We start from the raw sequence: 14,912 nt of genomic DNA, 5'->3' as shown, positions 1-14,912 counted from the left end.
GGACTCCGTGCCAAAGATGAGTGAGAATGTGATGGAATTGCAGGGGTGGGATTTGCACGAGTGGTTTCCAGGGGCCAGCTTTTCCTCATGCACAGGACAACAATGCACCTGCCATTTAACCCCTGAACCACCATTAAACTGCAGTGGGATCATGGATACTGGTTGTCAACTGGCTCGTTAATGAGTCAACTTGACAACCCACCAGCAGTGGCTGGAGATCCCTTTGTCAGTCCCTTCAACCCTCCCCGTAATCTGGGGAGGTTTTGCCACTGATGGGCGATTGACATGAGCCTCTCCCAAGATGAAGTGGGCCCAGCTGCCGTGTTTCCCATTACGACGGGCTGGATTAAATCGAGCCCAATGTTTCTGAATTCCCGAATAAGCACCTTAATATTGATTTGCCTCCTTACAGCAGAAGGAATTCAAGCACAATGTGGAAGTTGTTGATATGCAACTGGGAGATCACACTCTGGCCTTGTGCAGCAACTTACTTATTTTAGATTTAAGGTATTCTGGCCATGCCTTCAAAGCACTTGAAGCAAGCACCTCTGAAGGGGTATGATATAGCTTCCAATGACTTACTTAAGAGAAGCATGTGTGGAGGGTGGTGGACAATGGGAGAGAAAGCATCGTCAGGCGCAACATACAAGTGCTACATGAATTTAAGAAAATTGTAATATATTGGAAAAATTATCTACTTTATAAAAATGATCATTTTATACCAATTAACTGTTTTATTTAGACACACTCCTACAATTTAACTCAAATAGTCACTGCATTAAAACAATTAAAAACCTAACTACTTGGGTTTCTAGTCTTTTGCATGCTGTTTATGCTTTTATGTACAAAACACTTTTAAGTTAATAGACTACAGTACTTCAATACAGTACTTCAGTACTACATAGACAGAAAATCATTAATTTATTTTAATATTTGTAAGAGCTGAGTTTCAAACTGGTACTTAATAAAAGCGTAAAACATAATTCTGTACTTGGGATTCCCTTGGCAACTAATTCTACAGATACACACTGTACAAAGAAATAAAAGCATTTTCTATCAACAAATATTATGCTAGAGTTGTGCTAAGCTTGACAGTACAATCTAAAATGGCACTATTGACTTCTCAGGATTTTGTACTTTACAATGGTAGTGCATGTACAAACTCAAATAAACCATTCTCAAAAATACATGCCTATAGCTGGGTATAAAAGAGCTAATTTGATTAAAATAAACTAAGTAAACATTAACTTTAATGAGGCAATCTACAGTGGTGCAATGGTAATTTAGAATCATAGAACCCTACGGTGCAGAAAGAGGCCCTTCGGCCCATTGAGTCTGCACTGATCACAATCCCACCCAGGCCCTATCCCCATACCCCTACATATTATACCCACTAATCCCTCTAACCTACACATCCCTGGACACTAAGGGGCAATTTCTTAGCATGGCCAATCAACCTAACCCGCACATCATTGGACTGTGGGAGGAAACCGGAGTATCCGGAGGAAACCCACGCAGACACGAGGAGAATGTGCAAACTCCACACAGACAGTGACCCGAGCCAGGAATCGAACCCAGGACCGTGGAGCTGTGAAGCAGCAGTGCTAACCACTGCGCTATTGTGACTTGTAATCCAAAGGCCCAGGCTAATGAAGGAATTGAAGAACTGGTCTCAGTTATGGTGACAGTGAAATTATTAATTGTAGCTGGTGTGTCCTACGTACGAAACCAGATCCACAGCAATGTGGTGGGCTCTCAATTGCCCTCTGGGATGGCAAGACGCTTCATCCAGGAACAATCAGCAATGGGTAACAAATGCCAGCTTTACCTGTAGCATTCCATGGCAGAATACATTAATAACGCAGCATCAAGGAATTGTTTTAGAAGAATCGGAAACCTCAAGAAATGTGCAAGCAGGTTTTTCCAGTGCATTTTACATATAAATACCTGCACTTCATCTATTGCTAAATTAGACAGGTGCTAACTCATCAACAGTAATTGGGTTAACATCTGTCTAACAATAACACACAGAATGTAAAACCAGCATGTTAAGTGCTAATGGAGGGTTATCATTGACCTGAAGCATTAACTCTATTTTGCTCCACAGATGTTGCCTGACCTACTTCAAGCATTCTTTCTATTTTTATTTCAGATTTTCAGCGTTTGCAGTATTTTGCTTTTGTCCCATGTTAAGTGCTCAGAGGTAATCATAGCAAATTGGAAAATTTATTCTAACAACCCAAGGGGAAAAGGAGTAGATATTTCCTTTGTTACCCAGGTACGTACTTATTTCGAGAAACAAAGCACTCCAAAGCTTTCAATAATGCATCATTCACACCTAAGCGGAAAAAATTTATTTTTCCTCATCTTAAAATCATTGGAATGCAAAATAATATTCTTTCAATAGAAGATTATGCAATGTGTAAGAAAGGTAGCTATTTATTTTAGAATAGCATGTCCCAACATGAAAGAAATTCCTAGTTATCCGAGGGAAAACTGGACTGCAAAACATGATTGGAATGTCAAGTAATGTTAGTTAACAAGGCAGCAATTACAGAGGCAAAAGGCTATTTTATGCATGAAACCCCAAAACTCAAAACATCAATTCATTAGAGCTAATATTTTAGAACTTCCTGACTTAAAATAAGTAAGAAGTCTCACAACAGCAAGTTAAAGTCCTACGAAAGGTGGTGAATGTAGCCCAATCCATTACGTAAACCAGCCTCCATCCACTGACTCTGTCAACAGTTCCCACTGCCTCAGCAAAGCAGCCAGCATAATTAAGGACCCCACGCACCCCGGACATTTTCTCTTCCACCTTCTTCCGTCGGGATAAAGATGTCTGAGGTTACATACCAACTGACTCAAGAATAGCTTCTTCCCTGCTGTTGTTAGATGTTTGATTGGATCCACTTCGCAGTAAGGTGCAGAGAAAGGTCACCTTAACGATGACTGTAAAACTACATTCTGCACCTTCTCGTTTCCTTCTTTATGAACTGTATGCTTTGTAGGTATAGCGTGCAAGAAACAAAGTTTTTTCACGGTATGTTAATAGGTGACAACAATAAATCAAATCAAATCTAAAAAATAAATCACATCAAATCAGATTTATTTGGTAGCATGAGCTTTCGGAGCGCTGCTCCTTCATCAGGTGAGTGGGCCTGGTGTTTAACCTGATATTGTGAGACTTCTTACTGTGCTCACCCCAGTCCAACGCTGGCATTTCCACATCATGACTTAAAATAAGACTGCTCTAAAACTGACTCAACATAGTCAAGCGTATCAGCAACAGTCTTGGTATTCCTGGTATAAACTCGGAGCTATGGCTTAAATGCCAACAACTCTGTAATGAAGCACTAGCTGTCTAAAAATATAGCCAATTTGCTTTGATGTTGTAGGAAGTATGGGTTCTAGTAATGAATCGGGCCGTACCGAGCCCAGGGGCAAAAAACTGGGTTTTCTTGCGATTTGATAAACTGTAACCTATTCCATCTGTGTTCAGACTATTATCGAGATGCCACAGGTGAATATCCTGTTTTCTTGCAAACGCATAAAACGTTATGAGGTTTTACAACTGTTTTTGCTTCCTTGTAGATGAGATGTTTCCATCAAATCAAGCAGCTGAATGTTTAACTGAAGAGTGCATTAAATCTTTCTGTATCGAAAATGGAGAGACAACATCTGCATTCGCCACATCGGAAAGTTAACAGGTCAAAAGTTTGTCTACGTCTGCCTGAATTGTTCCACTTTTAAACTGGAAGCTAACCACTCTGTAAAGGACAGAGAATAATGCCACTTTTATCGGCCTCCGTGATTCAACATAGAACAGGAAAACTTAGGATGATATATGGGATGCATCTCCAGAGGAAGATAATAAGACACCAACATATGATTTATTATAGCAGCATTTTCCAAGATACATTTGCATTGGATTTGTACAATTGGGATGCAGTCTATTTTTCAGTGTAGTTTCCAGGGATGCCTGATTACATCCTCTTCGATCGTGAACTGACATTCCAAATTCAGAGTCAGTTTTCTTTAAAATACAAGTTGTATGCACACTCACTCTCTCTCTTTATATGGTCTGTATGTTTTTTTTAAGGGATTATCTTCAATTAGTACATTTTGATGTCTTTTACTGTAATGCACCAACGTGTACTTCTTGAAGATTTTTCAATCAGGAACAATCTGCTACATTTATCATTTTGCAGAATGTGCAGCAGCCAGTCTGAACACAATACTCACCAACTGCAAAGCAGTATTGAACACCTATTGCATAATATGTGCATATACTTAATGGGCAGGGACTGCTCACAATTAAAACACTGTTTCCTTATTTCAATTGCAAAAATGAATTAAGCTGATAAACAGCAATACTGTGGTTTATAAGGTGCACAGCAGCACTGGCGGCCAACTGAAAAACAAGTAAGTCACCTTTTGCAACTCGCATATTGGGCGAGTAATTTACCCAAAAACATTCTTTCTGGTTGTATCACAGCTTGGTATGGCTCCTGCTCTGCCCAAGACCGCAACAGACTACAAATGGTCGTGAACAAAGCCCAGTCCATCAAGTAAATCAACCTCCCATCCACTAACACAGTCCACACTTCCTGTTGCCTCGGGAAAAGGAGCCAGCATAATTAAGGGCCCCGTGCACCACGGACATTCTCTCTTCCACCTTCTTCTATCGGGAAAAAGATACAAAAGTCTGAGGACACGTACCAACCTACTCAAGTTTGCTGCCATCAAACGGTTGAACGGATCTTCCTCGTATTAAGTCAATCTTTCTCTACACCCTAGCTATGACAATAACACTACATTCTGCACTCTCTCCTTTCCTTCCCCCCTATGTATCCTATGTAAGGTATATGTCTTCCCTGCTGCCATCAGACTTTTGAATGGACCTACCTCGCACCAATTTGATCTTTCTCTACACCCTAGCTACGACTGTAACACTACATTCTGCCTCTCTTCTTTCCTTCTCTATGAATGGTATGCTTCATACAGTGCGCAAGAAATAATACTTTTCACTGTATGCTAATATATGTGACAATAATAAATCAAATCAATATCACTCAGTAGTTTACTCAGCACGATGTCAACCAGTCACATCTTCATCGAAGCAGATACTGTTTGACTTACTTAGCTTTTAGTGTCTCTTCCTGACAGTTCCATTCTGGGTCATCCTCTAGTTGTAACTCCCGGAGCACTCGGCCTGGTTTGTAAGCTGCATTAATCAACAGACTGAGAACCTATTTTAAAGGCAAAAAAAATTACAAAAATCAATCCTAAAGCCAGTCCTTTCAAGCTGAAAAGTAAAATATCAAGACTGTGACCATCTTGTCTAAATATTTCTATTATCAATGAATTATAGAATCCCTACACAGTACAGAAGGAGGCCATTCGGCCCATTAAGTGTACTGACCACAATTCCATCCAGGTCCTATCCCCATAGCCCCATGCATTTACCCTGTTGATTCCACTTGACACTAAGGGGCAATTTAGCATGGCCAATCAACCTAACCCACACATCTTTGGACAGGGGGAAGAAACCGAACTATCCAGGGGAAACCCACACAGACACGAGGAGATTGTGCAGGCTCCACACAGACAGTGACCCAAGCTGAGAATTGAACCTGGGACACTGGCGCGGTGAGGCAGCAGTGCTAACCTACCTAACCCACTACCTGAAATTGTATAAAATTCTTTCGCAGTTGGTGACAATAGTGAAAAGTCTAGCTTTAATATATGCGACAAACGGAAATTCGAAACACATGACGTTACAAGGGAATATATTTCTACAGAATATTTTACCTATGCTTTCCTTGGCAGCTAATACCCCAGATCCAGTTTTTTGCCAAGAAACTATAATTTTGAAATTTAAGATCAGAAACCTTTCCCAGTTCTCTCATTATTGGGAATCTCATAGAAACTTATAAAATTCTAACCGGGTTAGGTAGGGTAAGTTCAGAAAGAATGTTCCCAAAGGTGAGAGACTCTGGAACTGGAGAGACTAGTTGAATGAATGGGGTTACAGGAAGAGGGTCTGAGTGGGATTGTTGTCGGTGCAGACTTGATGGGCTGAATGGCCTCCTTCTGCACTGTAGGATTCTATGATTGGATTTAAACCTTTCCAGCTGGCCTACCTCCTTCAGAACGAGCACACATTTCCCAGGTCCAACCGATTGAGGAAGTTCTGCTATTCGCCCTTTGTTTAGATACGGGCCCGAGAAACAGCGATGATTGAAGTATATTTTGGAACAGCAGTACTTGCCATTTGTAGAACCTACAGAAAGAAAGAAAGAAGGAAAATAAGCTTTTCCATGATTCGGATTTTGTGTTACTAATAACTATATTGAAATTGAGGAGACTTAACTATAAAACAAACCTACAATGTAAAATTTTGATTGGCTATACTAAATTGCCCCTTAGTGACTGGGGGATAACCGGAGGATTGGTAGGGTAAATATGTGGGGTTAGGGGGGATAGGGTCTAGGTGGGATTGTTGTCGGTGCAGGTTCGATGGGCCGAATGGCCTCCTTCTGCACTGTAGGGATTCTATGCTCTGTTGTGGAAAGTGAAAGAAAACACCAATTTAAATTTGGGACAGGAAATTGCCATGGAGATGGTGGCTTGCAGCAAACTCTCTGGATCAACAATGCACGGCCCAGACTATTTCAACTCCAGGGTCTCTTGAAAGTCGCCTCGGTTGGTTTTCTGTCTGGAACTGGCAAGAAGTGGCAACTGGCCAGCACTCAGGGGTCCTTCCAGCCCCAAAAGGAGTGTGAGAAAAGGTGAAAAGATTTACGTTTCTTCAACTCCGTCAGTCCTAACTCGACCTGACAGGAAAACCATAACCAACTCTCCCACACATGCACTAAAATAACATCAGAGCTCCAGTTTCAACATCAGAGCCCTATCTTCATATTTAACAGGAGAAACGGCTGTGAAGAGGAATGAACTAACATCCTAGCCTATGTAATTAATGAGTACTGTAGCTGAACTTTAACTGTCTGCGCTTTCTCGTTTCCAGCTCCCCCCCCCCCCCCCCCCCGATGGGATTCCCCCTCACCGCGGCACGTTTTGTGATGGGATTTCCCTCCCCCTCCCCCGCCACATTTTGCAGTGGCAGCCCAGCATTGGTTGGCGGTGGGATCTTCTAGTCCTGCTGTTGCCAAGGGGTTCCCTGTTGTTTGCACTCTCTGCCGCCTGGGGAACCTGTAGCAGGGGGTCTCTACTGGCTGGACCAGAAGATCCCACCATTGGGAACAGCCAGAAAACCTCGCCCGGTGACTGTGCCAGGGACGCCTTTTAAGTCTACATTCAAGTGCTGATAATATTTATGCCCAAGTATCACCATATATTATCACCATACTTTTCAAAGCATTAATATAGGACTGATACAGTTTGCACATTCCAGCACAAATTAATTTAAATTAAATATTTAATTTTAATGTCATGTCAATTTAATATCAATGAAATGCAAATATGATTCTAGCCAATTACGTTTTTTTCCTTTTCCTGTACCGCAGGCTGATGGATCTAACTAACGTCATGTTCTATTTTCTGATTTATTAAAATGGAGCAATTCACCAGATTCACCAAGAACAGAACTAGGCTTAAACAAAGCTCAATATCAAGGGTAATCTTAATCTAACTTGCCCGGCAAGTAACTGATGGGATTAGATTGGCCACAAGTTTGACAAAATTTGCAACATAACACAGAAAATAATTCAAGCGAAAAGATGGTCATTTCACCCACTAAGCTCATCCCACCGGTACACCAATTCACCCAATCAAGCAGAATGGTTTTCAACTTTAGCTGACAAATGTTTATCACTCTATTGAAGGTGCTCAATGATTTTAAATTTACTTTTAACAAATTTTCCTCTTGGGTTGATTGACTTTGAAATTTCTGTGGCCGCTTCAGTAGAGGCCCCCTCAACATTCTTCTCTATAGTCTGTGGAGCTCAGCTTTCCCCAATCTGTTCTCAGAGTTCAGTTCGCTTACAATCTCAAGTCATTTGGATATTTCAATTTTTTTCGCAACCCCACACATTTATCATTGCTAATCCCCTAACCCACACATCTTGGAACATCAAGGGGCAATTTAGCATGGCCAATCCACCTAAACTGCACGTCTTTGGACTGAGAGGGGAAACCGGAGCAGCCAGAGGAAACCCACGCAAGCACGGGGAGAATGTGCAAACTCCACATAGTCACTCGAGACCGGAATCAAACCCGGATTCCTGGCGCTGTGAGACAGCAGTGCTAACCAATGGGCCACCATGCCAATTTGGTTATTCATGTGTAATTGTATTCTGCCCTACTTGCTTAAGATGAGCGTGTTAGGTGGATTGGCCATGCTACATCCTCCCTGTGTACTCGAACAGGCACTGCCATGTGGCAACTAGGGTACTTTCACAGTAATTTCATTGCAGTGTTAACATAAGACTGCTTGTGACTAATAAATAAACTTTAAAACTTTACTTCAACTTTTATAGTTGATCCATTCCACACTCTTGGGGATCCAGATGACGGTACTTGTCTGTTGGATAAGACACTGTGAAGTGGTGCGAGTCAAGTGACAAGGACCCCTCGCTTATGAGACCAATAATATTGCCCTGCTGTACTGCAAAGTCAGAGTACTTTTAACCATCTAACGAGCAGCATCCCATATAAGCTTGACTATTGGGAAATGCTTCACCACATATAAATGGGGAAATAAACCAAAAACAACTAGTTACGGGCGGGTGGTTAGGGGAAGAAATGAGTGATGTTTAAATTAACCCCCTTCTTGTCGGTAACAATATCCTAGGGAGACACAATGGCACAGTGATGAGCACTGCTGCCTCACAGCGCTAGGGACCTGGGCTCAATTCCCAGCCTGGGCCATTGTCTCCGTAGAATTTGCACATTCTCCCCGTGTCGGTGAGGGTTTCCTCCCACAATCCAAAAGATGTGCTGGTTAGGTGCTTTGGCCATGATAAATTCTCTATCAGTGGACCCTAACAGGCGCTGGAGTGTGGGGATTTTCACAGTAACTTCATTGCAGTGTGAATGTAAGCCTACTTGTGACAGTAATAAATAAATAAACTTTAAACTTTCATGAGGAAACTTACCAGCTTCCGTTGTAATAGTGCAAGAGTCATGAGGGACGGGCTCCACAGGTACAGAATGAAGTCTATTCATTCGAAAGAAAACAAGTAAAATTCAAAAATGCAAGCCAGGCAACATTACCATAGCCCCCGTAGAAACCAAGTTATCCCGTTTAGTCAATTGCTCATCGTAACTAGTGCATGCTGTGAAACTGAGCATAGCTGATTCAATCCATTCAGCTTCCCACTCAGTGGGTTAGACTAAAATTATGCCCAAGGTGGTTCTGTTGTCCTGAACTTTAAGCCAGGGTTTGGATGCCTCAAACAATGTTTTAGGAAGCTTTGCTTGTCCCAAAGCTGTGTCGAGTTCGAAAACATAAATCTGTAAACATGGCACAAAGGCGACACGCTGCCACAGTGGTTAGCACCGCTGCCTCATAGCGCCAAGGACCTGGGTTCGATTCCCGGCTTGGGTCACTGTCTGTGCAGAGTCTGCACGTTCTCCGTGTCTGCATGGGTTTCCTCCCACAGACTGAAAGACCTGATGGTTAGGTGCAATGGCCATGCTAAATTTTCCCTCAATGTACCCGAACAGGCGCCAGAGTGTGGCGACTAAGGAATTTTCACAGTAACTTCATTGCAGTGTGAATGTAAGCCTACTTGTGACACTTATAAATAAACTTGAAACATAAGGATCCAAAATGTAAACCACTAACACAGTCAAACTGGACTTCAGTTTTTATTCTAAAAGTCAAACTATCTGAAAACTATTTTAAGTATTCTTTTCGTGCAACTTTTCCCAACACCCTTAACTGAGTGGCCATACATGTGACAATTGGCAGGCTGTAAATCTGTGCAGAAAGGCAATGATGTTCAATTATTGTTTTTAACATAAAAATACAATTACTTTCTTAGGGTTGGATTATATTTTTAAATGTAAATTCATTATTGATGAGCCAGGCAATTGAAGTGTCATGGGATAAAGTAATATTGCACAAATTTATATCCTTCGCATTAGTTCCTTCTATTTTGTTCATTCATGGGTCATGAGCATCACTGGCTGGGCCAGCATTTATTGCCCGTCCCTAACTGCCCTGAGTGGCTAAGCCATTCTAGAAGGCAGTTGAGGGTCATCCATATTGCACTCTGGAGTCACATGTAGGCCAGACCAGGAAAGAACAGCAGATTTCCTTCTCTAAAGGACATTTGTGAACCAGATGAGTTTTTCTGACAATCGACAATGGTTTCATGGCCAGCAGTAGATTCTTCAATTCAGATTTTTTTTCTTATTCAATTCAAATTCCACCATCTGCTGTGGCAGGATTTGAACCCAGGTCCCCTGGACATGAAATGAGTTTCTGGATTAATAGTCTAGTGAAAATATCATTAGGCCATCGCCTCCTCATCTTCATGGGTAGCTATTGTGGAGGCATACATCAGAAATGAAGTGCTCCCTCCCTGCAGCATGACAACATCAGAAAGCATCCTCACAGTCCTGAGCACTCACAGATGTTTTGAACATATGCATCCAGGAACAGGCTTCTATCGAATTCCTTTAATCCAGAGATAGATAATAAATTGTTTTAAAACTTATGCAGAATTAAATGTCTTGCGATTTGTAAGAAAACTTTTAAATCCAATGCATTATTTTATGTAGATTGCCTTTTTAGATTTTTAAACATTTTAAGATGAGAATGTGGGATATTTAGTGTTGGACATAAAGCTACACTGTGCAGCAAAGGGAAAATACATTTTTCTGCACTTTGCCACAGTGCTAACTGTTTGAGACTAATTCTTAGTCCCCACTGTTTCACGTTGCTTCCTTTTACCTCACTTGGTCAAGTATTTTCTCCTCTCATGAGTCAGAACAACCCAATTCACCCAACTCATGTGTGAACATGGACAATAGGTGCGATTGGGTAATTTGAATGAGGATATCCTCATGTGCATTTTCCAAATTAGTTCTCAGTTTCCTCTTGCCCAGAGAGCACTGAATCCTTGGTCTGGGATGAACTCGGTTGGCATCGCAAAGGTAGCTAAGAAGTTCCTATGCTTCATTTAGCTTTGGAGCCAGCAGTTTTACCGGGATTTATTTTAATACGGACTATGGAAATAGAGGACATGTACTGATAATCTGATTTTTTTCTGGGTGGGCACAATGGCAAGCACTGCTGCCTCACAGCGCCAGGGGCCCGTGTTCAATTCTGGCCTCGGGTGACTGTCAGTGTAGAGTTTGCACGTTCTCCCTACGTCTGCGTGGGTTTCACCCAGGCGCTCTGGTTACCTCCCATAGTCCAAAAAACGGGTGAGGTTGAATGGCCGTGGTAAATTGACCCTCGTGTCAGGGGGATTAGCAGGATAAATGAGGGTTACGTGAATAGGGCCTAGGTGGGATTGTGGTCGGCACAGACTCACTGGGCCAAATGGCCTCCTTCTGTGCTGTAGGGATTCTATGAATCTTTGTACACCAGTACAACAAACAGATTCTGATACAGGCAGCAAAGGTAATAAAATTTAAATGCACAAAATACATAATTTAGTTCTTAACTTACTGTTTTTCTGGCTGTACTACTGCAATTTTCTTCTGCTTCTGGCCTGTGAATTAATAGAAAAAAGGATTATGTTTGAGTTGCAATATCTTTCACATAAGCGGCAAGCTTAAGTCAGTGTCCTGCCCCTGGACAAAACAGCAAGGACGACATAGTTATTCTTTAAAAGTCTACATGAAGGAAATGGAATTTTGGCAGTCACACTAACCGGGCAATGTGAATTAGCAGCACAGTTACACTCTGCCACTATCCTTTTTTCCCCCCATGGTCTTCACTGATGGATGGTGTCCTCATTTCACTCACATAACAGAAGAGGTCATATGAAAATAGTCTGCATCCCACATCTCAGGCTAAACCAGATGGTTCATAATATCAGCCCTCTATTTGATCAGAGTTGGACTTTTCATCCCATATACTGTTTACTCACAAAGACCCCCTGATTTCAGCCTGAATTTTCACGTTTGAGGCAAGTAGCAGGAATCTGGAAAATTCCCGAGCTGGTGTCATAGAATCATAAGAACATAAGAACATAAGAAATAGGAGCAGGAGTAGGCCATCTGGCCCTTCGAGCCTGCCCCGCCATTCAATAAGATCATGGCTGATCTGTCGTGGCTCAGTTCCACTTTCCCGCCCTCTCCCCATAACCCTTAATCCCCTCTCTTATCAAAAACCCATCAACCCGCTTCTTAAAAATATTTAGCGAGGCAGCCTCCACCACTTCAACGGGCAGAGAATTCCAGATATTCACCACCCTTTGAGTGAAGAAGTTCCTCCTCAACTCCGTTCTAAACCGCCCCCCCTTTATCTTGAGGCTGTGCCCCCTAGTCCTACTGTCTTTTCTGAGCGGGAAGAGTCTCTCCACCTCTATCCTATCCATCCCATTCATCATCTTATACGTCTCAATGAGATCTCCCCTCATTGAGACGTATAAGATGATGAATGGGATGGATAGGATAGAGTACAGTGCGGGAGGTGGTCAATTGGTCCATCGTGTCTACACCGACCACTATCCCAACCCATAACCTATGCCCATAACCCCATGAATTTACCCTAGCTCGTTCCCCTGACAATAACGAGCAATTTGGCAAGGCCAATGAACCTAACCCGCACATCTCCACAAATCCATACAGGAAGAGGCAAGACAGCACCAACGCAGCTCATAAAATCCTACAGTGCAGAAGGCGGCCGTTTGTAGCCCCTCACATTTACCCTGCTGGTCCCCCTGACACTAAGTCAATTTAGAATAGGCAACCCATACATATTTGGACTGTGGGGGGAAAACCGGAACACCCGGAGAAAATCCACGCAGACACAGGGAAAACATACAAACGCTGCATAGACAGTACCTAAGTCAGGAATTGAACCCGGGTCCTTGGCGCTGTGCGGCAGCAGTGCTAACTACTGTACCGCCATGTCGTCAGGTCAGCTGACCCAGAAACCAGATTTGAGGCAACCACAGGGACTACTGGGTGCCAAGGTGGTCTGTTTAAAAAGCCCACCCACCTCAGTGCTGTGTGGCTTTGTCTCCATTAATTTAAAAACAGGCCCTCAAGTTCTCCCCTCCAACCAACCCCCATGGCCACTCATGCCATACTGTGGCACTCACATGCCCATTGAGCCCCCCACCTCCACCCCCCCCCCCCACCCCCATACAGAATCAGTGAGCACTTCACTTTAAAAAAATCCTTGTTACTATCGATCAATAAAAGTGTCAATTATTCTGACCCTTTAAGCTGTAATGTAAGCACCTGAAAGCTCCAAATGTTGTTGGTTTATTTATTTATTTAACAGGTTCAAAGTGAGAGGGGGAAAGTTTAAGGGAGATGCGTGGGGGAGATTTTTCAGGCAGAGAGTGGTGGATGCCTGGAACGCGCTACCAGAGGTGGTGGTGGAAACAGTCACAACAGCAACATTTGAGAGGCATCTGGGTGGGTACATGAATAGAGAAAGAATAGGGGGATAAGGACTGAGTAAGGGTGGAAGGATCTTTTTCAGTTCTGGCATCATGATCAGCACACACTTGTTCCTGTACCAGTGCTGTACTTTTCTTTGTTTTTTGTTATGTAAATAAACATTTGTAAAATTCACAGCTGAAATCACAGAGCCTGCGCTATTGACCAAGTGTTTTCTCTGGGGCTTAGGAGTTACAATATTCTAATGGATGTCTGGGCTCTCAGTCACGAACAAGTAACGAGATTTGGCTGAGACTTCAGAAATCCACCCACAATTATTAATTTCAGTCTTTGCAAGTTAATTAATTCAGACTCTCTGGGCAGTATTTAATGGGGGGGATGGAAGTGGTGATGGGGAGGTGGGGGTCTTGCCTATCAGCTGGAGAGCCAACAAGGAAGGTTTGCTGAATTAAGTGCCAATCAAGCACTTAAATGCACGCTGGTGGGTCTGCCTCAGGAGTAAGGAAGAGGGGGGCCAGAATTTTCACACACAGAGTCGCCAGCAAAGCTCTTTGAGTAAAGGAGACCCCAGTGAAACAACCCCGACAGCTTTTGTTTTTGGGGCTCCTCACATTAAGAGTTTCCCCCCACTGCTGGATGGATATCAGCGGTGGTAGGCCACATGTCCCCAGGGAGACCAGTCATGGGCTTTCATGCCACCAACTTCATCAGGACAATTATCTCTATCTAACACTTCAAGCTGCCTCAGAAAAGCAGCCAGCGTAATCAAGGACCCCCACAAAATTCTCTTTCCACCTTCCTCCATCAGGAGGATGACACAAAAGTCTGAGCTCATGTCCTAACTGACTCAAGAACAGCTTTTCCCCTGCTGCAGTCAGACTTTTGAATGGACCTACCTCACATTAAGTTGATCTTTCTCTACACCCTAGCAATGACTTTAAGACTACATTCTGCACTCCCCTCCTTTCCTTCTCTATGAACGGTATGCTTTGTCTGTATAGCACGCAAGAAACAATACTTTTTGCGATAGACTAATACATATGACAATAATAAATCAAATCAAATGAAAGGAAGGCAGTGGGGTCCCCATGTGCCACATTCCTGCCTGATAAAATGCCCTCCTCATCACATCACATGTGCAAGAACATGGAGTCAGGGAATTCTCAAGAGAATAAGCTGAAAGCAAAGCTGAAATGTAACTTAAAGAGTTGTGTGACAATATAATTACATATCCGAGTTAAGAGAGAACAATTTGAACATAATTGGAAGACTTGTACTGAGAGGTTGAAACTCTGACATCCCTTGACTTAGTTTGCGGGAATACATGAACAGTTTAAAATAGAGGTTGTTTG

The 14,912-nt window shown here is 42.6% G+C and overlaps 1 protein-coding gene across 4 annotated transcripts in view; it reads right to left on the bottom strand.

Annotated features, from left to right (window-relative positions):
- sfmbt2 (Scm like with four mbt domains 2) overlaps positions 1-14,912 on the bottom strand; it is a 192,442-nt gene that overhangs the window by 33,539 nt on the left and 143,991 nt on the right. For all 4 annotated transcript variants that reach the window (XM_080207712.1, XM_080207714.1, XM_080207715.1 and 1 more), the window contains exons 13-16: positions 11,651-11,693; positions 9,123-9,184; positions 6,147-6,286; positions 5,143-5,252 (exon numbers count right to left, since the gene is read on the bottom strand). In XM_080207712.1, coding sequence (XP_080063838.1) covers positions 5,143-5,252; positions 6,147-6,286; positions 9,123-9,184; positions 11,651-11,693 — 355 coding nt within the window. The remainder of the gene's footprint in view (positions 1-5,142; positions 5,253-6,146; positions 6,287-9,122; positions 9,185-11,650; positions 11,694-14,912) is intronic.

The sequence above is a fragment of the Carcharhinus amblyrhynchos genome, chromosome 19 (assembly GCF_965287045.1).
Source record: "Carcharhinus amblyrhynchos chromosome 19, sCarAmb.v2.hapA, whole genome shotgun sequence".
In the NCBI taxonomy this organism is placed as follows: Eukaryota; Metazoa; Chordata; class Chondrichthyes; order Carcharhiniformes; family Carcharhinidae; genus Carcharhinus; species Carcharhinus amblyrhynchos.
The sequence above is the reverse complement of the archived record's forward strand: the minus strand, read 5'-3'. Positions and strand labels throughout refer to the sequence as shown.